At 30.2% G+C, this 22,683-nt stretch overlaps 2 protein-coding genes and 1 long non-coding RNA gene across 8 annotated transcripts; all 3 read left to right on the top strand.

The window, feature by feature from the left end:
- The first annotated feature begins 6,240 nt into the window (after positions 1–6,240).
- On the top strand, positions 6,241–8,426 carry LOC131647616 (molybdenum cofactor sulfurase-like). The gene has a single exon (XM_058917488.1). It carries the CDS (start codon positions 6,288–6,290, stop codon positions 8,181–8,183), a length of 1,896 nt encoding a protein of 631 aa, XP_058773471.1. The 5' UTR covers positions 6,241–6,287; the 3' UTR covers positions 8,184–8,426.
- Positions 8,427–12,510: 4,084 nt separating this feature from the next.
- Positions 12,511–14,377, top strand: LOC131647615 (uncharacterized). Its single transcript, XR_009297886.1, has 3 exons — positions 12,511–12,596; positions 12,828–12,933; positions 13,942–14,377. It is a non-coding gene; the product is annotated as an uncharacterized LOC131647615 (long non-coding RNA).
- A 579-nt stretch (positions 14,378–14,956) lies between these two features.
- LOC131653201 (protein PECTIC ARABINOGALACTAN SYNTHESIS-RELATED-like) lies at positions 14,957–18,593 on the top strand. 6 transcript variants are annotated; one of them, XR_009299001.1, is made up of 7 exons: positions 14,957–15,303; positions 15,414–15,524; positions 15,840–17,112; positions 17,203–17,346; positions 17,767–17,876; positions 17,951–18,041; positions 18,226–18,592. XR_009299001.1 is itself a non-coding variant. In XM_058923291.1 (7 exons), the coding sequence occupies exons 2-6, from the start codon at positions 15,489–15,491 to the stop codon at positions 17,771–17,773; spliced, it is 426 nt and encodes a 141-aa protein (XP_058779274.1). In that variant the 5' UTR covers positions 14,957–15,303; positions 15,414–15,488; the 3' UTR covers positions 17,774–18,041; positions 18,226–18,589. The 6 variants fall into 6 exon arrangements, 4 of the variants coding, with proteins under 4 accessions (XP_058779274.1, XP_058779271.1, XP_058779273.1 ...); XM_058923291.1 differs by having other exon boundaries at positions 15,414–15,526; positions 15,840–15,959; positions 16,996–17,112; positions 17,767–18,041; positions 18,226–18,589; XR_009299000.1 differs by having other exon boundaries at positions 17,767–18,041; positions 18,226–18,593.
- The last annotated feature ends 4,090 nt before the right edge of the window (positions 18,594–22,683 follow it).

Raw genomic sequence — 22,683 nt, 5'->3', positions numbered from 1 at the left:
CTAAGGGGATTCGTATTTTACTGTTGTACTTGATTGTAAATGCTCATCATGATTTTGTTTGCATTGTGAATTCATGGTATCTCAAGTCGCTAAAATGTGAGAGATGAAACTTCCAAGTGAATGAATGAATTATAACTCGGTGTGACACATAGTCACGCTTATATAGGGATGGCCTTTCAAAATGTCGCCAATGGTTACAACATGAGATATTGGATGTCATTGAATGAATATCAATGATTGAGATTAGGTTGTTGATGTAACACTCCAAAAACATTGATTAATTAATTAATTAATTAATTAACTAATTAATTAAGTGTGAATATATGAGTCAATGAGATTAATCATGATTTATTTGTGATTACGTGATGTATTGTTGAGATGATGTGTTGTGGGGTAGTGCCTTGAATTAAGTGGTATGTTGTGTTAATAGATTAAATAGAGTTTAATTAGTAATAATATTGTTGGGATAAATAACTAGAATTGGTTATTTATTTAGTGATCATTAGCTATAATATGAATAAAATAGAATAATAAAATAAATGGATGAAGTAGTATTGGTGTAAAGACTATGAGGACAATGTAGTAACTTCTAAGAAGTTAAGTGAGGATAAAATAGAAAGATCATAGAAAGAGTCCAAGGGCTAAACTTGGAAAAGTAAGTGTTAGTGTTCATTCTGTGCAATCGAGGGATCTTGGAGGAACGGAGAAAAAGGGTATGGCACAAAGATGAGAGAAGAGAAACAACCGTAGAAGCCTGAGAAGGGAATCAAAGTTGCAATAGTCTAAGGTAAATAGGCATTAAATCGCAGAAAAATAATGATTAAAACATGTTTTTGGGTGAAAGATTCAGACTGGTTTGATGCAGGTCACGCAGGGTTTTCTGCAGAAATTGCAGACCTTGCTTAGCGCACTTTTGAAAATAAAACAAAGGTCAAGTCAGAGAGGAACACTCTTAGCGCAGTAAGGAGGCCGCTTAGCGCGGTAATCTGGGACAACAATTAATATTTTTGAAAAATTGTTTTGAAATATGAAAGCTTATATTTTATACTAATTTCTGAGTAATTTTCTGGAATTTAATTCGCACGTTTAGGAGGGTTTGGGAGGCGGTTTGTAAAAGATGTAGAGCTTGATTAATTGACTATATGTGTGCATTGTTCGTTTTTGTAAATGTGTTGTTGTTGTGATGTTATTATGGTGAGGTAATGCGATGATGCTTGATATAATATGATGTATGCTTTCTATGATGAATTGAAGTCGTTATGACGATGATGCATTTATTATGAGTGTTTGGTGATGATTATATGATGATTGTATGATGGTGATTTAGGTGATGTGGATATGTGATGTGTTAGATGAGGTGATGTTAAGCATGTATTGATGTGCTTACATGCTATGCGAAAGATGTAGTTATGATGAGTAAATGAATGATGATGCCATATTGACTAGCCGTGGTAGTTGATTTTGTGACATTGAGCATCATGCATTCATATCATATTTGTAGGATGATAGTTCAGTGATATTTGCAGGACAAATGGTCCAGTGGTGGCCTCAATCCCATTGTGCGGATTGGGTGCGATATTGTGAAGTACTCCGGTTACAAGTGGGAATCAATTCTATTGGTGGAGATCTTTGGAGAATGATGACTGAGTCATCAGTGAAGTTTGGTACCACATGCATGAGTCTATTAATGTTGCATTGTATTGTTTGTGACATTGCATGATATTTGATTGGGTGGTGTTTTTACTATTTGTGATGTAAATGATGATTTAGATGATGAGTTTGATTGGATTATATGGTGATATTGTGAGTAGATAATGATGTGAAGGTGTGAGTAAATATGTTAAGCATGAGAATACACTTGTATCGGTATATGTGTGGTTGTTGATAATTGTGTATCACTACTATATTTATTCCTTGTGTCTTATATAATAATTATGAAATACTCACCCTTTCTGTTTGAATGTTCATAATTTTCATGCTTGTGAATTTATGTGCTTGCAGGTATAGTCAAGAAGTGATCCAATATGGTAAACCTTATTGATAGCAAGATTCAAGAAGAAACTGCTTAGCTTTGAATATGGCAGCACTTAAATTGTTTTTTTTATGACAACACTTGAAGTCTTGAAGTTAGCTCAAGTGGTCAAAGAAGCATAAGGTATTTGATCAATCTGTTCTTCTGAATCAAGCTAAATATTTGTGTTTAAAGTCAACACTTTAATCCAAGACTGTCAAGTGAATACTTAAAGTTTATTATCACTGGTGATTTAAGACATATCAGATGAAGACAACTAATACGGAAATATCTCAAGCCTAATCAAGAAGACTCAAGGTTTGGTTTGATGATAAATTCAAAGATAATGCTAGGACTTGAAGCTTTAAAGTGTGAAAGAGGGGAAGTGCGAAAGCTCGCCTACTCGTGTCTATCTGAGTGATCATTGTATTTTAAAAGACATAAGGACATTTATGGAAGTATTATGGCTAAAACACACACACACATACACTTAAAACACAGAGAAGCTTCTCACGTTTTAATTAAAACAACCAAAAAATATATTTTTGGAGTATAAGGAGATGATTAAGAGATAGTCTGCTTAGTCAAGTAAGGTTTTTTAAGCAGTCTAATCGATTAAATTATAGCCTAATCATTTAGGTGATGCATAATCTATTCTATAATGGATTATGAGAGTCTCTTAATAATTAGTAACGACTCTGTATCAAAATCTTCCTTTTGGTCATAAAAAATTGATTAATTGCAATGCATAATAAATTAGTTAATGGAATAAGTCATTTAATTGGCCCATGAGTTGCTTCTAAATTAAGACCATTTCTTAACCTATAAATAGAGAGTTTCTCTATCATTTCAAATCATCCCAAAAACATGAAAAACCTCAATTTATCTTTCTCTCGTAATCTCTTTGAATCATTTCTATTTTTCTCACATATTTTAACCACAGTTCTTTGAGAGCGCTCTTGAGTTTAGTGAGGAATTTTGTTCTGGGTGAGGACTTAATTATACATTTATCAAGAGTAGTTTTTTCTCTTGGGTAAATCGTTCTTCCTTAGCAAGTGATTATCTTGATTGAGAGCTAAACTATCGTAGAAGCTCTTTGTTTATCTTTGAGGATTTTAATAAGTCTTTGTTTGGTTCATGAGCTCTGCTATTGAAGAAAAGCTCTCTTTTTGAATTCGTGAAGAATAACTAGTGAAAATTTTCAAAACGGTTCTTGAGCTCAAACATGTCAAAAGATTTATTAGTTCGAGATCAGGCTGGCGTAAAATCTTACTCGATTTTTAAGTTCGGTACGGTTAAAAGCTCAGTATGTTCGAGATCAACTTGTTAAAAATTTCGATTTGGTTCATGACCGACCCGTATAAAACTTCAGTTCAACTCAGAGGATAGCCAACTCAAAACCCAAATTCTGTTCGAGATCATCTTTTGCAAAATCTTCGTTCGGTGCAAAAACTAATCGCTTCAAGCCTGTTCGTTGTTTGGTTTGAAGACTAACCACTTCAAGCCTCAGTTCGTTGTTTGATTGGAAGTTAGCCCGAAACTTCATTTCCTTCCATAAGAGGGTTCATGTGTTAACCTTCTAAAAATCTTCAAGAAAATAGTGAATACTCTCAAAATCAATTTTTATAAAGAGGAGTAGGTCACTTCTTTAGACCAAACCACTATAAATTTCTTGTGTCGGCTTTAGTAAAGACTCACATGTTCAACAATGCTCTAGTGCAAGATTTCAACATAAACATACACACATATGTGTTAGTTGAGAGGACCAATCTTATTGAACAGTTGGCAAGCCATCTTTAATTAGTAATTTGTTTTGGAATAACTTTCTAGTTAAATTAGAAATCTCTTGGTAACTCAAAAAACTTCGTATTGCTTGATCAACTCCACCAACATATTTCTTTCCATTTCATTCAAAAACCCATTAATGTTGATCATGTTAGGTTTTTCAAAAGTCACTAGATTGATTTCCAATAATGGATTGGATTTGTGCTTAGAAGGAGGGTAACCTCCTTATATAATTTAAAAATGTCTTATTCAAAATCATTAATGCCTTGAAACATTCGCTAAGAAATTTATTTGCCATCTCAACCGAAAGCAACCCATGATACCTTTTTCATTTGTTCCCCACACTCAAATTTTTGTTGTATAGCTTGCAATTATTTTTCAATTATTGAATTTGCATACACTTTAAAGACAACCAAAGTCACTATGTTCTTCTGACTTAGGTTCTATCCTTCTCATGCCTCATATGTATTATCCATTTGGCTATGTTTGGTTTAACATTACAAAAAGTCATTTTATCAAAAAAAAAGAAGAAAAAAGAACATTGCAAAAGGTCAAACCTAGATTGGTGCTTGATAACTCTTACCATTACTTTGGGGCAAAAGGATTTTTCTAACTAAAAACCAAACAAATGTATAGCTAATGGGCCTGCTATCCAACTCATTTCATGACTGGTTCTCACTTCTCAATACTATGACAGCTAGTTTTACCCCCTAGCTCTAGCTAAGGAAAATATTAATTTATATTTTTAAAATTACATGTTATGAAATTAAATATAAAATAATTATTTTAAAATTTACCTGTTCAATACTTTAAAAATGACTTCTTATAATTTTGAATATAAAAAGAAAAATTAAAAAAATCAAAAGGATGCAATAATTAAGTTCAATTAAAAATTAATATAATATTTAATTATGGTAATTTTCTGTATATTTTAATAAATATACTTCCTAGCTAATTTACTCTATTCAATGAAGTATTTTATTTTATTTTTTCTGAATTTGAAAATATTGCGAAGTTTCCCATTACATTAAATTTAATTTTCAAATATATGTATGCATTATATTTTTATAGCTAATGTTAAAAACTAGATGTGTTAAATTTTGCTTTGTATTCTATTATGGGTGGCCAAGATTAGATAGCAATTTTATTGTTTTGATCTCCATATAGTATATATTAGCATCACTTATCTTAGCTCATACCCACACAATCTCGCGTCATTGTCTACGTAATGTTAATTAGGAATGATCACATGTAATAAAATATAAATAGAAAAATCATACTACCTCTCTAAAAAACAATGAGAAAGAAATTGGCATACTTCTCCAAAGAAAAAAACAATGAGAATGAAATTGGAGAAAATGAATCTACAAAAGTAAAATTTACTAAATATTTTGTTTTTGTGTTAACAAAAGTCTTAATATTTTGATAGAACGATAAAAAAATCCGATAAAAATTAATTTAACTATTATTTAAACTTGAATTCTTTTAAAATTTGTTTTTAAACAGAATAAGTCAAAAAAAATATATAATAGTTTTATCTTCTCATATGAGATTACACAAAATAAAAAGATAAAATGATGATCAATATCTTTTTGAATAATTAAATGTCTCCGATTTAAACTCAATCATGAACACGTAATATATTAATTTTTATAAAAGAATTATACTTTATATCATATTCGATCATACTTTGTAATGTTAGTCTCTACATTTATACCTAGTAAATATTTAATTTCTAAAAAAAATAGAAGATAAGTAAATAATAAACTGTATCATTAACTTGACAAAATCAATTATTTATCTTTAAAATTATATATTTAAATAATTTATTTTGTAAGGAGATTTTTAAAAGTATAATACTTGATCACAATCAAACAAAGTTGGAAAATTCAAGAATGATTGGCTAGTGGAAATAATTTTTAATTTTAATGGGTCAACCTTGCAAACTATAGAAGACAAAGTCCACATTGTTATAGCTGACATTTTTTTTGGTGGATCTTACAATGCCGTATTTGGCCACCTTCATCCAAACACAAAAATACTATTTCTACATTCCAAAACTTTGATTGATTAAATAATCACTTAATTGATGTGTAATTGTGTATAAATATTAAAATATGCATATTTTTTATTTTTGGAGTATTAGTCTAATAAACAAAATTTCTTTTTTTAGATGACATACCGCAAGTTCAACTCGTGTAATTGAATATTCAATTTTTTTTTAGTTAAGTTGAATTAACAGAATTAAAATACACATTTTTTAATTTTTATTAAAATTTAAAAATAATATATTAATAAAAAAAATTAGAAAAATTCATTGCTTTCTGCATATGTGCATTTTTTCTTGTATGCCGGTTGGCAGAAAAAAATCAAGAAACTCATTAGCTGGATAGAAAAATATAATATTGTAAACATCTAATACATATAAACATTTAAGACTTATCTTTAACCTCAAAAAAACAGAAAAAAAAAACCTTAAAAAAAAACAACTATGGATACCCTTACCCAAAACGAATCATCACAAACATGTCCTCAACAATGTTGTTGCACAACCTCAATTTTCACCTCCCCAAATTCCCAAACCACAAAATCACCAAAACACAGAAACAGTTCCTCAGAATGTCGTCACACTTTTGCTTCCTCAACAACATCCTTAATCTTCCCAAACACTCATTTCACAAACCATGAATCTCTTCCATCTCTTCAAGAATCATTCACTGAATTCAGCAAGGTTTATCCTCAATACTCCGAGACAGAACAGGTTGATCATGTCAGAGCTAAGGAGTATTCTCATCTTTCGGTTTCTAATCATACTTGTCTTGATTATATCGGTATTGGTCTTTTTTCTTACTCTCAAATGCAGCACTATCATGTTCACGATTCATCAAAAACCGAACTTTCTGTTCATCAGAAAACACAAGATTATTCACCTCCGTTTACTGATATGCCGTTCTTTAGTATCTCCTGTAAAACTGGATTCTTGAAGACTTTACTTCTTCATGGTGGAAAAGACTCCGAATTCGAGTCTGCAATGAGAAAAAGAATCATGAAGTACCTTAACGTATCGGAAAATGATTACTACATGGTTTTTACAGCTAATAGAACATCAGCTTTCAAGCTTGTAGCAGATTGTTATCACTTTCAGAAAAGTAGAAAGCTTTTGACAGTTTATGATCACGAGAGCGAAGCTATTGAAGCGATGATTGGTTCGTCGGAGAAACGAGGAGCGAAAGCTATGTCTGCTGAGTTTTCATGGCCAAGGCTAAGAATTCAGTCGGCGAAATTGAGGAAAATGATTGTGAGTAATGGAAAGAAGAAGAAGAACAAGAAGGGTCTTTTTGTTTTGCCACTCCATTCGAGAGTAACAGGATCGAGGTATCCTTATATTTGGATTAGTATAGCACAAGAGAATGGTTGGAATGTTTTGGTTGATGCTTGTGCATTGGGATCAAAGGACATGGATTGTTTCGGTCTTTCGCTTTTTCAACCTGATTTTCTTATTTGTTCTTGTTATAAAGTTTTTGGTGAAAACCCTTCTGGATTCGGTTGCCTTTTCATCAAGAAAACTTCGATTTCAATGTTGGAAACAAATTCTTCTGTTGGAATTGTAAACCTTGTACCAGAAAAAAATCAGAAAGATTCATCAATACTTACCTTGCATTTAAAAGAAGAAGAACCATTTTATATGACATCTTTATCTGCAAAATTTGAGAAAGGAGAAGCATCTGAGATTAAGATCATAGATCCACATGAAGAGTCAAAACAATCACAAAGGTTCGAAATCGAGGAAGTGGATGATAAGCAAGTTCAAATCCTTCAAAAGGGTGTTACTGTTAAAGAGAGTGAAAAAAATGAAGACTTTGATATTGAATGTAAGTGTTTAGACCAAGTTGATTCATTAGGATTGATACTGATTAACGATCGGGCGAGGTACTTGATTAACTGGTTGGTAAATTCGATGTCCAAACTTAAGCATCCTAACACAGAAGGTGTTCCTCTAGTGAAGATTTATGGTCCGAAAGTTAAATTCGATAGAGGACCCGCAATTGCATTCAATGTATTTGATTGGAAAGGCGAAAAAGTCGAACCTGTTCTTGTTCAGAAGCTTGCTGATAGAAGCAGCATTTCGATTAGCTATGGGTTGTTACATCATATATGGTTTGCAGATAAGTATGGAGATGAAAAGGGGAGGATTTTAAAGGAAGGAAAAAAGAAAGAGAGGGAAAAAGATGGAATAAGTGTTGTTACTGCTGCATTAGGCTTTTTGGCGAATTTTGAAGATGTGTACAAGCTTTGGTGTTTTGTTGCTAGGTTTCTTGATGCTGATTTTGTTGAGAAGGAGAGGTGGAGATATACTGCTCTCAATCAGAAAACAGTTGAAGTTTAAATCAGCGTTTTCAAATAGCGGCGGCCCTATAGCACTACTGTTCCACGATACGCTATTTTCTGTGATCAGCGATTGACAACATTGGTTTAAGTTCCGTTGTGTTTCATTCATTCTTCTGGATTGTTTGTCTTAGGGGAGTCTATAGAGTTTGAGTTTTGGTGAAATTTCATGTATCAGGAAATTTGATTCTTCAAAAATCATATTCATTCATTTGTTTAATGAGATCAGAAACTATGCTGATTATTTAATTATTTCAAATATACTTACATTCCTTGTTTAGAACTGGATTTGCTATACTAACAGTTCTGTACTAACAACCCTGATATGTTGGTGAAGAATTGGGACCTGAGAGAACGCTCCTACAAAGTCTCAGGTGCAAATTCTGCTAGATGCTATCAATTCTTGTAGTGGAATTCGTTCTCTTGGCTTAGTCGGTCTAAGGCTGGATACTAAGCTTTAAAAAAAAATGTATATTAGCAAATGAATTAAGCCAGGTCCATAATAACTGAAATTTGACGCTGAAGTGAAAGTTGTAGCGAGAAAATTGAAAGCAAAATCTGATTCTAATTCTAAAGGAAAAATATATGCACATTGAACTCATGTTTTAACCACTTGACGAAGTAATAGTTCTAAACAGAGTGAAAATAACACTGATAATTCTGTTTAGTATCATGTTACTGTCACCTCCGTTATCATGTAGTAGTAGTTCCTGGCCTATAATCATATTTTCATTAGAAGTATCTCATTGATCTTATCGGGTTGTGCGTGATTCTAAGTTGTGGTTGCGGTGTTGCAATGTGTACCATTTGATAAGAAATAAATCTAACTCAATGTGTTTTGTGTGAGCATGAGGTTGTGTGCTAGAGCAATATTGTCACATATTGTGCTGTGGTCCATAACATTTGCAAGTTGTTGAGGACCTGAGATATAGATCAACTGAAGCTGCTTTTGAAGCTGCTGTTGATTCACTTTTTCGATTGCAAACGCTCGTTTGGGATTTAGGGATTTGTCCGTGTTTTCTTTTGGCGATTCATTCATTTCTCGAATGTGTCTCTGCTTCTACGGTTTGGGAAGGATATCAGGAACTGGTGGCATCATCAACATCAAAGTCGATGATTCAATTGCAAAACCTCAACGACTCATGTTCATGTCCCTTTGTGGTACTCTCATTTTCCTTCTCATTTTGAGATTGCTTTTTAAATATTTCTGGTATCAGGCCCTTCCTTAGAAAGCTTGAGGCAAGTTACCATCGGTGAGGATAAAAATTTAGCTTCCTGTATGTTGGTCTTTGCTTGTAAATCCCTAATATAGTTTCCTTAAGAGAGAAGTAGGCGCACCCATTTGGTTGAAACTTCACTTCAATGCCTAATAAATAATCCCAATCAGGGTTTTAAAAAACGGTCCGCGACCGCGAAAACGGCCGCGGCAAAACCGTTTTGGAAGATGCCGAAACCGATACGTTATCACCGTTTTCTATATTGAAGAACACATTTATGGTTAATTCACACCGCGACGACCGCAATACACATGTACCGACCAAAATCGCGAAAACCTTTACGCGACTGCGACCGCTTTTTTAAACCTTGATCCCAATCTCCTAATTCTGTTAGAGAAAAGTTGGAATTGAGATTGGTAATTATGAATGTGAGAAGTTGAGTGTTGTTTCCAGTTAGGATTATATCATCCACACAAACCAACATTTATATGAGTTTAGTTTCTTTGGACTAGATGGAGAAATGTGAGTCACATTCACTTGCATGCAAGTCAAGTTTAGGCACTAGTGTCCCTTAGAGTTTGTCTGATCAGGCCATAGGTCCGCCTGTTTGAGACCATGTAGAGCTTTGTGAAGTTTTCACACCGAAGAATTTTTTTCGAGACTCAAAACCAGGATGTTGAGTCATATACACATCTTTTTCAAGAATTCTATTGAAAAACGCATTATTAATATCCAACAGCTTTAGTTTCCAGCCTTGGGAAAGTGCTAGAGTGAGAATAGTTCTAATTGTGGAAGGTTTGATAAATGGTGAGAAAGTTTAAGAAGGTAACTTATTGATTATAGGAATATATGAGGAAAGATGGCATATGTAAGTACTGGAGTAAGTTTGGTTTGGAATAGGTCATGATATATCTATGTTCAATGAAATTCAACCCCCAGTCAGACTGAACAACTTTGACTTTTAAAGGGAATTTCATTTCAACCATTATTTTAAATTGCTGGAAGATAAGGATAACATCTGAATTTTTCTTTTGTAACACACCTTTTTATAAATACAGTCAAAAAAAAAAAAAGTCAATAGATTGAAGTAGCACACCTTAGGCATTGCCAATGACAATCTGACCAGGACTTTCAAAGGGAGAGAATTGATGAATGTTTAGGTTGCTATAAGTGACATGGTCAACATATTTTTATGTGTGTTTCATGACAAAGAAGCAAATTCTCTGATTCTTCAATGGAGTTTGAACCAAATTTTCCACTATCAAGAAAATCATAGATTCACATTCTTGGACAAGCCTTCTAGGATGACATACATTTGCTCACAAGCAGAAGTCATTTCTCCAATAGCATTAATCGAGTCAATTTGTGAGTGGATCTTTTAAAAAAAAATACAAAAACTCAACTGAACCATTAAAGTTAAAATAACGGAACAGTTATTTTTGGTCAGTGAACTAAACTATAATGCACAAACAGTTCTAGAACTGAATTGAAATTGAACCGGAACCGAACCAAAACTAAAAATAAAAAATGCTTAAAACAAGTTAAAAATATTTTTTAAAAAAATTGAAAAATTGCTTAACGGTTCAATTCTTTAATAAACGGTTCGGTTTAGAAAAAAATTTCTTCTAACGGTTCGGAACTTCAAAACAGTATACCAAACCAATAATTTTGATTCAATTCGGTTTTAAATAAATTGAAACAGTTCGATTTAATTCGAGTAAATTTTTATGGGTAATGCTAACATGTGGTTTTAGGACACATGATAAGAGCTAAATGTAAAAAAAAAAATTGTTAGAAATTGTATATTATTTTTATTAAAAATTAATAATTAATGTGTTTTTAAATTTTGCAATACAGATTTTTTATATTTAGATTTCTTAACAATCTGACTTGGGGTACATGTTAACTTTATCCTAAAAGAAATTCATTATGCTACACTTATTTGCTTGATGTTGGTTATATACTTATATCATGTGCTAATGTGTGTTTGGTGTGACATCCTCTATCTACCAACTTATACCTATTTGAAAAATAAAATGTTACATGTGAAAAAAATTCACAAAACAAACTAGAGAGTATGTTACATAGTAAGACTTGCATTTATATTAAAGGACTTAATAATAAGATCAACTATTTTTTAACAGAATAATAAGGTCAACTCTAGACACCAACTTTCATCACTTCAGAGTTTTTCCTTCATTATATATTTTTTTAATTCTCATGAATATTTTTATCTAGTTATTCAACAACTAATTTTTTAACCTTTACTTCTTAAATTAAGAAAAGTGTAAAGTCATACATAGGCAAAAATTTATTTATTTTTTAAAGGACAATTTTTATTATTATTACTTTTTAATTAAAACAAATTCATCCGATTTTTCTCATTTCTTAAGAAAAATACATTAATGATTCTTTTTTAAAAAACTAAATACGTTTTTCATCATTATAAAATTTCATTTTTCGTTTTCATAAAAAGTTTCATTTTATATTTTGTACAAAACATATTTTTAAAAAGTCTCTTTAATACCAACCAAAAAAAAAAACAGAATTTTTAATATAAGATAAATTAAATATGAATTTTTCAAATAGCAAAAACTCAAGAAAAAATGTAGCAAAATTTTAAATCTATAACTAGATTTAATATTTATTTTATGAGAAATAATTTTTTATAACATTTTAAATATATTTGAAAAAAATTATTCAAAAATATTGTAGAATACATTTATAGAAAAAGGAATTAAAAATATATTTAACTCTAATTTTAATTTTCACCATTCAATTTTTCATTTCTAAACATTTTATTTCTGGTTTAATATACTAGTTGAGATGTTGAGATTTTGAAACATTAATCCATTCGTTATAAGTTCTAGTATTTGTAATAACATTGTTGCTTCTCAACTAACAACAAACAACAGTAAACACTTTCCATTCAATTCAGTTTCATTCAAACATCACCCTTTTAAATTTCCACATAAAAAGGGGTTAGTTGAAAGGAATGATAGTTACTTCCAAATCCACCACATGACACTAAGAAAACAAGATGGTGTTCTAGATTCATTGAGCAAGTAAAAAGAACATCTTTTTAAGAAAACACAACCCACATGAATACAACATAAACATAGCTTATTCACAAATCACACCCAACAATGTTTGAAGTCTTTCATAGATATCTATTTCCCTCCCACTTGTGTTCAACAGTTATTATCCATCAAAACACTTTCCTCTTTATTTCTTAGATTACTTTCAAAAATGTGTTCATTTCATATGAGTTGTTAAAATTGTGATTTTTATGTTTGTTTAATTTAAAGTTGTGATTTTTAATATTGTTTTTCAAGTTATAGGGTTAAAAAAATGTTTTTTTTCTTAAGGGCTGTTGAAATTGTGATTTTTATTCTTATGTCATTTTTGAGATGGTGTGATTCTTGTAGGAAGCTTTGAAGCTCATGATGGTGTGAGCAATGGGAAATACACTATTGGACTTGGACAAGATTGTATGACAATTTATAGTGAGGTTGAAGATGTTATTTTAATGAGGTCACTTTATTTTCAATTATGCAATATCTTGTCATAACTATAAATCTTTTTCATTTTTTGTTTTCAATGATTTGATTAGAACGTTAATGGGTTTGATGTAGCTGTAACGGTTTAGTTGCAGTTATTCAATTTTTTTTTCTTTATGTTTTTGAAATTTATTATAGGGCTGTTAAAAAAATTATGAACTGAACCATACCGTCGATCTTAACCGTAATGGAGTTAAAATAATCAAATTGTTATGTTTGGTTAGTGAGACAAATCATATTATACAAATAGTTCTAGAACCGAATCAAAACTGTACCGAACTGAACCGAAACTGTACCGAACTGAACCGAAACTATAAACAAACTGAACCGAAATTGAAAATAAAAAAAATACATAAAAAAAAGTTTTAATTTATTTTTAAAATAATTAAAAAATAGTTTAATGGTTCGGTTCTTTAATAAACGGTTCGGTTCGTGAAAAATTAACTTCTAAAAGTTTCGTACGGTTTGGAATTTAGAAACGATACCAAACCAATGATTATGGTTCGATTCTGAGTAAATTGAAACGGTTGGATTCAGTTCGAATAAATATTTATTATGTTTTGGTTCGGTTCGGTTTAGTTTTTTAAACCATACCATCAACAATCCTAATTTATAGTATGCTTGTTGTTAGTTCACTTATAGTATTGATCCAAAGAAAATTGATGGGTTGGAGGTAGGAAGTAAAACTGTCATTGACAAAAGCAAATCAATTAAGACATTTCTGATGCTAGTTTTTGAGGTATCTCAATCTCAATTTATGTAATCTCCAACTTTCCCATCCAAACTTGTGTTTTTGCACATATGGGCAGAAAGAACATAGAAGATGATATCTGATGTAGGATCTTTTTAAGTTGCAATCCAATTTATTGTTAACTAAACTTATCGACGAGTTTAATTTCGTAGGAACCAAAGTAAAGAAATTTGTCATTTCCTTGTTATGGCTTATCTTATATTTACTCATGTATGTTGTAATAATGATCAGGAGTGTGGTAATACCAACATTGAAGGTGATGTATCAACAGACGCTATGGTGGAACGACAGCTTTGTTTAATTGTGTGAATTGGGTGGAGAATAGTTCATGGAATGGACGCTATGGACTTGTCATTTGTACAGACAGTGCAGTATGAGCTCCTATACATATTGAACTTCTATTTGCAAAATCAATATTATATAAAGTTATATAATAACTGTTAGAATATTTAATCAGTTAAAGTTAACGCGATATTTTTCAGTTTTGACTTTTGATCTAAGTTTGTGACGTTACTGTTGTCAACGATGGCCTAATTGTGGTTCGGCATCTGAGTGGTGAAAGATTCTTTATAGTATTCAATGATCATGTAATCTTGTAACATACAGTGTTGAACAAAATGTATATCAAACTCAATATGCTTGGTACGAGTATTAAGTTCTATTCATACTATAGGTAATGTCTGGTCTGGTGAGTGTTACATACTATAATGCACTAACCATTGACCTGTACTGATGAGGATTAGAGAACAAATCAAAGTCATGTTTGCTTAATTTGCAAGTGCTAAACATGGGAGCAGGTACCCCATTTACATCCACCATATTTTTTTGGTGTAAGTTTCGGATATATTTGGACTGAGACAATACAATCACTAGTGTAAAAACAACAATATAATTTTAAAATTTACACCCAATATACTAAAAACGGGTGTAAATAAGAAATATGATGGCATTTTTGTAAATATAGTGTCATTTTAAGTAATAGCACGTGAGAATTTACACCCTATTTTAAAAATAATGGGTGTAAATTAAAAATATTATTATTATCAAATCTCAATTACTCCCGTTAAATTTAAAACGGGTGTAAATTTAAATTAGTTAAAAAAATTATTTAATTTTATTATTCAAAATATTAATATTATTCTAAACACATTTACAAACCACCATCTATTTTATTAACTCTCTTTTTAACTACCTATTTTATATATTTACTCTTAAAACTATTGTTTTCTTCAAACTTGAATCTAAACCCGACAAAAGTGCTTATTTTCCAAAAGGTATTTTTTTTCTCTCATCTTTCTCACATAACAACAACAATACACTCAAATTCTTCATCTAGTTTTTCAGAAAAAATTGATAAAACAAACAACCAACAATCAGATTCAGTTTTTGATTTGGAATTGTTTCAATTTCGGTTTCGCGGTTCTATTTGAGCTTCACGAGTATGTTTGGTTTTCGCGAAGGTTTTTTTGTTCAGAAACCAATTGCTACTCAGTTATGTTTTGCTTCGAGTTTGGAGGTTTCGACTCAGTGCGGAGTTTGGATTCGAGCAGAGCTTTTTCAAGGTTCATATTTTGCATTCGAGCCAAGTTTTCGGTACTTGTTTGTTTCGATTTCAAATAGAGTTTTGTTTCAGAATTTAATTTACGTTTTCGACTCAATTACGGGTTCTACTACAGTTTGATTGTGATTCAATTTCGGTGCAGATTTTGGTTTAAATTAAAATTAAAGCTAGTATACAACATCGTAAAGCTAAATTGGATGATCGCTTACCAGTTCAAATGAAGAAAAATGCAGATTTTATCCTTTCTCGCAAGGTGTTCGATGAAATGTTCCAACCCGATTCTTTCTTCTTTTTTATTCAGTTTTGATTTTCTTTTTTTTTTTATTTATTCTTGGCTAATGGAAAAATGTGTTAACTTTTAATTTCTTTTCAGTCAATCTTATAATTTTAGTAGAAGAGGATTGAGATTTGATTAATTTAGAAAAAACCGTACAATAGTTCAATTGTACAAGGGGAAACCCTCTTAAGAGAGGATTCTCTTTGTTCTGTTGATTCTTCAGTTTTTCAATAAAATCATTTTGGCTGTTCTTTTTTCTGATCGTGGATTCCTAACATTTTATAATTACAGGAAATTTGAAGACATTTTTGACGTGGACCACTTCATTGACTACTTAAAGTATGATGTCCGTATTGTCCGCGATATCCCAGAATGGTTTAATGATAAAACAGAGCTATTTTCTAGTATAAGGTTTGATAGATTCTTGTCCCTTTGAGTAGGGTATGTTGAAAATATAAATCCCAAGCTGCAGCCAGTGATGAAGAACTATTTACATATGCACAAGGAATGTGTCATGTATCTAGTGAAAGGACTTCTTTATACGAAAGTGGAGGAGTAAATCTTAGCCATATAACTGTTTATGGATGGTCAAGATTGAATGTTTTTCTAATGGTCCACCATTTAAAAAGTCACATGATTTTATCTTCTGACCCCGACATTTCATGGTTCGATCTAAGGGCCAAGTTTTATTCCTCTACTAGCGTAAAGATGACCTTCTCGATATGTCTCCACCTACTCTGAAAGTAAATTGTCAAAGTTAGTCTATTTAATAACTCATTGTAGATATTTAAGTTTCATCAATTCAATGTCTACAAAGAAGTTGCTAAATGAATTAACTATGACAAAAGTTACTTTTGAACTAAGGTGGTCTCAATCAGATGTGTCTGTGTGTTTGTGTAATATCAATTTGAGGGATTGATTAGTATGGCCAAAGCCAGTATCATGCTTGTTTGTTGTTTCATTCATGAACTGATTGACATAAGGTTTGGTTGATCTGCTGCATTTTGTTATCAAATGGCGTTCAATTATGATTTTGCAGTTAGATTCCAGTGCCTTTTATTTCAGTCTGTCAAACGCACAAATTCCCCTGCCAGTATGTAAAAACTAGTTTTTATGTTGGTTTTCTATTTCATCCGAGGATTTATTTACATGGATTTTGGTTCAAGTGCTGAGTGTATAGACCAAATAGCTTGACTATTATGAGTTTAAATTACTTCTTCACTATGAATATCCTGCATTGATGATGGTTTGAGAGGCCATGGGTTGTTGTGAATGGACAGAGAAGACACAAACCAAATCTCCTTTGTATATGCCTTTTATATTCAACTTTTTACATGCTACTCTTAACTTTGGCAAATTATTAATACTGTTATCAACATTTTCCAATAATTGCTCAATATTGATGCCACTGACTTGACTAACAAAGCAAGAATGTGTTGTCTTTCAGACGAACTCTGAAGAACATTCCAAAATATGCACCTACACAGTTTTACATTGACAATGTTCTGCCTCGCATCAAGGAGAAAAAGATTATGGCTCTGAAACCATTTGTTGATAGGCTAGGGTAGGCCAACGATGATACAAATGCAAGATTCCACTTCTTATTTTATTTTATGTTGTTGATGTTGTCATAATGACCCTGTTATTGTTTCAGATATGACAATGTTCCTTCAGAAATCAACAAGTTGAGATGTAGAGTCAATTATCACGCTTTGAAGTTTCTTCCTGATATAGAGCAGATGGCAGATTTATTAGCATCGAGGATGAGAAACAGAACAGGCAGTTCAAACCCATATATGTATGTAATGACATTCATGATCAAAGACTTGTAGCTGATTTTAGGTGCATTTTTTAACTGTCAGTAATTTAACAGTTTTACTGTAAACAGGGCATTGCATCTTAGATTTGAACCTCTTAATTTCATTGTAACATTTTGATCACCCCATAATTGTTGAAAATACAGAATGGTTCCCACTTGTGGCAATTGTGCCATATTTTGAAATTACATTCAACTGCTTGTAAACAAAACCTTGACTGCTTTTTGCTGTACTGCACAATTGATGAAAAGAATAAGCAGAAGGTTTAGATGATATATAATATCATGATGATTATCATATCTACTCTAACACAGTAATATCATTAGGATACATTTGTAAGTGTGGTATTCTATTAATCAGGCATGATGTTTAACATATGGCTAATGTGCCATGAACAATAGGGTTTAGTGCCCCTAGCTGGCTCAAACAATGAATCATAGTGCCAAGGTCTAGACGATCTTGCTTCTCGTTCGACTGCATAATACCAGCAAGGTGCCAGTTTCGCCAAATGGTAAGTGTATGCTTGCATTGGTACTACTTGTCATGATCATTTTATTAACCATACGAGTTTCTATCGTATATTAGGCGTACTGTCGTGAGCATCCCCAACAGTCCTTCTGCTCTTGCTGTCAAGGAAGCAGCATGGGGTCTTGCTCGCTATGCTGCAATTAGTCAGGTGAGAAAATCACTCCAGTTATATAAATTCTTTCTTTTAATGCATAGTTATTAGTATCACATCAATAAAAGGCTAAACTATGTTCAGGAACCGTAGTTTTTTTTTAAAACTAAAGATGTGATACTAATAAACATCAATAAAGATCAATAAGACTTCCACCCATGACTCTTGTGAGACTTTTCAGATTTGAGAAAGATTTGATTAAATCGTCTTCGACTACTGTCTTTAGTTCAAAATCAAAAGGTTGAGGAGCAAAATCTACAAGATCAAATGCAAATGGTTGAAGAGGATAAAGACATGAAAATGTGGCCAAAACAAAAATCAAAGAAGAAGAAAACTTATATATGAAGAAAGTGTTATGACTTAGTTAAAATATAATTTTTATGTATATGATTTTATAGTATGATTTTATAGTACTTGAAATATTATGACTGTACATGATTTTGTATACTTTTTGGTTAATATTAAAAATATTTTGACTTAGTTAAAATATGATTTTTATGTATATGATTTTATAGTATTTGCAATATTATGACTGAAAATAAAATATAACTAAATGGTGTATATGAAATAGGGTGTAAATAGATTTAAATATAATATAATTGTTCATTCATAAATGGCGTATTTACACCCGATTTTTATAAAAATGGGGTGTAATTAAGAACGTATCTACACCCGATTTTTATTAAAATTGAGTGTAATTAAGAACGTAATTACACCCGATTTTTATTAAAATAGGGTGTAATTAAGAACGTATCTAAACCCGATTTTTATTAAAACATGGTGTAATTAAAATCGTAATTACGCCCAATTACACATGATTTTTGTTAAAATAGGGTGTAACGTAGAACGTATTTACACCCGATATTTTTAAAATGGGGAGTAATTAAGAACGTATTTACACCCGATTTTAATTAAAATAGGGTGTAAACTAGAACGTATTTACACCCGTTTTAAACGTGTGTAAATTCGTTAGACATTTCTCACCCGGTGGATATACACCCGATTTTTATTAAAAATAATGGGTGTAAATTTAATAAAAAATGGGTGTAAATTAACATTTTTGTACTAGTGAATGGACCTTTTTACATGGGAGCAGGTACCCCATTTACATGCAAGAGCTTTGTTGATTATTTCTACCAAATTATATTCAGCATACATTGGTTAAAATTTCCGCCTTTGACCTTTTTGGGCTGTAGGTTGTTAATGGAAAACTATCACACACCTATTATCTTGTGAGAAGTAAGAATAAACAGAACTAAAACAACACTTATGGTATTTTCATTGTTTTCATATTCTGTTTGTGCATGTACAGATATGAAAAATTGGAAGGGAGATATTTTTCAATTTCAGGTTCTGATTATATTGTTTTTCATTCTCCATATAACAAGGTAATCATTGGATTCATTTCGAAGTTATGTTATACTCGTTTCTCCATATTTGAAATTTGAAATTAGAAAGAGAAAAAAAATCATTGATATGTCGCAACGGTTTATAAAAGTTAATTTTGCGAAGTTGTACTTATAAAATAGTTTATGTTCGGATACTTTAATTTGTTGAACATTTATAATATAAGAAAATTAATGGTTGTGGAAAATTAAAAAATATTCTTATTTGATTTTTTGCCACAACATTAAAATTGTGGTTTCTTGGTCTTTGTACCATAAAGTTGTTAATTTTATTATTAAAATAATACAACTCTTTAATTTTATCAAATATCTCTTCATTCTCTATTTTTTTTCTCTTTCATCACTTTCTCACTTATTTCTTTCACCAATAAATATTTATTATTGATATATATTTTTTATATATGAAAAATGGTATTTATGATCGAAATATTTTTTTAGTAAAAAATGATATATGGGAAAAATTTATTCAAAAAATCTATTATTGATCTAAATATTTTTATATACGAAAATTTAATATTGATCTAAATATTTTTGTAAATGATACCTAAATAAAAATAATATTTGTATACAGAAAAATCTATTATTTACGAAAAAAAGTATTTACGATACAAATATTTTTTATTCAAAAATGATATACGGGAAAAAATCTACTATTGATCTAAATATTTTTATATACGAAATTTACTATTAATCCAAATATTTTTGTAAATGATACCTAAACAAAAATGAAGTTTGTATACGGAAAAAAATCTATTATTGATCTAAACATTTTTATATACGAAAAATTTATGATCCAAATATTTTTTATTCAAAAATGGAATAGGCCAAAAAATCTATTATTGATCTAAATATTTTTATATACGAAAATTTGATATTGATCCAAATATTTTTGTAAATGACACCTAAACAAAAATAATATTTGTATATGGAAAAACGGTATTTATGATTCAAATATTTTTATTTCAAAATGGTATACGGGAAAATAATCTACTATTGATCTAAATATTTTTATATACGAAATTTAATATTGATCCAAATATTTTTGTAAATGATACCTAAACAAAAGTGTGGTCAGTATACGGAAAAAAATCTATTATTGATCTAAATATTTTTATATACGAGAAATGGTATTTATGATCAAATATTTTTGAACCAAAAATGGTATACGGGAAAAAATCTATTATTGATCTAAATATTTTTTTATATGAAAATTTAATATTGATCTAAATATTTTTGTAAATGATACCTAAATAAAAATAATATTTGTATTATTATTTACGAAAAATGTTATTTATGATCCAAATATTTTTTATTCAAAAATGGTATACGGGAAAAAATCTACTAATGATGTAAATATTTTAATATACGAAATTTACTATTGATCTAAATATTTTTCTAAATGATACGTAAACAAAAATGAAGTCTGTATACAGGAAAAAATCTACTATTGACCTAAATATTTATACATACGAAAAATAGTATTTATGATCAAATATTTTTGATCCAAAAATGGTGCACGGGAAAAAATATATTATTGATCTAAACATTTTAATATACGAAAATTTAATATTGATCCAAATATTTTTATAAATGATACCTAAACAAAAATAATATTTGTATACGGAAAAAAAATCTATTATTTACTAAAAATAATATTTATGACCCAAATATTTTTTATTAAAAAATGGTATACGGGAAAAAATTTATTATTGATCTAAATATTTTTATATACGAAATTTACTATTGATCCAGATATTCTTGTAAATGATACCTAAACAAAATTAAAATCTATATACGGAAAAAAAAATATTATTGATCTAAATATTATTATGTACGAGAAATGGTATTTATGATTAAATATTTTTAATCCAAAAATGTTATACGGTAAAAAATCTATTATTAATCTAAATATTTTTATATACGAAATAATCAATTATTTATTTTTTTAAAATATTTTTATTTAAAATAAATGATGTATCCTAATTCGTGTAACCGAATAGTGTGTATGCACGGATTTGTTACTAGTTGCAACGGTACGGTGATGAATGTTTGTGCCAAGCTGGAGCAGAAAATTGAGGTATGCTTCTTCAACCACTTTTGTTGGTCGAACTTTTGTTTTCATATGGAAGTGGTTTTAAGCATCGTCATTAACAAAATCTACTCTCTTGGAGCTCCTGAAATATCCTGAAAAATTTGTGGAAAACACGAAAATCATGGAACATTATTATGGGGCAAAGGACTTTTGCAGCTCAGTTTGAGCTTAGAATTTTGATCCAATAGTTTTTTATACTCGAAATGATAAAAAATAAATATTAATTAATTTATTAATTGTGTATAATGTAAATTAATTAATTATTATTAATTAAAATAATGATGTGCTATAAAATTACGGAAATTAATTAACAGTAACCCTAATTATCAACCAGACCTCCATGTTTTGTCTGGCCGATCAAGTCTTCTCACTTTTTTGCTGACCAAACCTCATAAATCTTAAAAAAAAACAAAAAAAATTGTTTTCGAGTGGTTTGTTTACGCCATCAAAGACTACTTTTTGTCAGAAAATATGAGTGGTTTTAACACTATCATCGAGTGGTTTTAACGTCATCAGAGGGTGTTTTCTAAAAATATACTTACCGTGTAAGTAGTTATTGTACAGTTGAGCTGAACTTTTTATCTTAGAGGTGTTATGGTAGTTAGACTGGTTTGCATATTTTTAAACAGCGTCGCGCAGTGTCTTAAAGAGAACAAACTATTATGCGACTCACCCCATAACTTCTTATGTTATTTTCAAAATTCAAAAACAACAATGATATCTTGAAATTTAGAGTAAAATTTGAAAAGTATTTTGTTCCAACTTATCTTCTGTATGTGATGCCTTATGGATATTTATTCAAAATTTCAAATAATGTTTATAATTTTCACTTATTTTTAGATAGCGTTATCAAGATGTATTTGTTGCAAAAAAAAAATTTATTTTATGTTTATTTATACTTTGTGGTAGAAATGTTGTATTCAATTCATATGAGTGTAGAAATATTAAGTTCTACCATTGATTTACATGACTGGAAATTATTCCTATATTCATCGAAACACGTTAATTTTTTATATCAAGTTAATATTTTAATACAAATTCTTCTTTAATAATTCAAAATTTCATGTGTGATTTTCTTTCATATTTTATATTAAGTAGGAGAACATTTTATATCACTACGCCAAAAATGTCTTTTAAAAGC

This window comes from Vicia villosa, linkage group LG2, assembly GCF_029867415.1.
Source record: "Vicia villosa cultivar HV-30 ecotype Madison, WI linkage group LG2, Vvil1.0, whole genome shotgun sequence".
Classification (NCBI taxonomy): Eukaryota; Viridiplantae; Streptophyta; class Magnoliopsida; order Fabales; family Fabaceae; genus Vicia; species Vicia villosa.
The sequence above is the reverse complement of the archived record's forward strand: the minus strand, read 5'-3'. Positions and strand labels throughout refer to the sequence as shown.

Excerpts from the sequence above, each read along its gene's own strand:
- LOC131653201 (XM_058923288.1), top strand. The coding sequence starts at position 15,489 with ATGAAGAAAAATGCAGATTTTATCCTTTCTCGCAAGGT. Across the intron at positions 15,960-16,995 it reads GAGCTATTTTCTAGTATAAG|ACGAACTCTGAAGAACATTC; the intron begins GTTTGATAGATT and ends GTTGTCTTTCAG. Across the intron at positions 17,113-17,202 it reads CCATTTGTTGATAGGCTAGG|ATATGACAATGTTCCTTCAG; the intron begins GTAGGCCAACGA and ends TTATTGTTTCAG.
- LOC131647616 (XM_058917488.1), top strand. The coding sequence starts at position 6,288 with ATGGATACCCTTACCCAAAACGAATCATCACAAACATGTCCTCAACAA.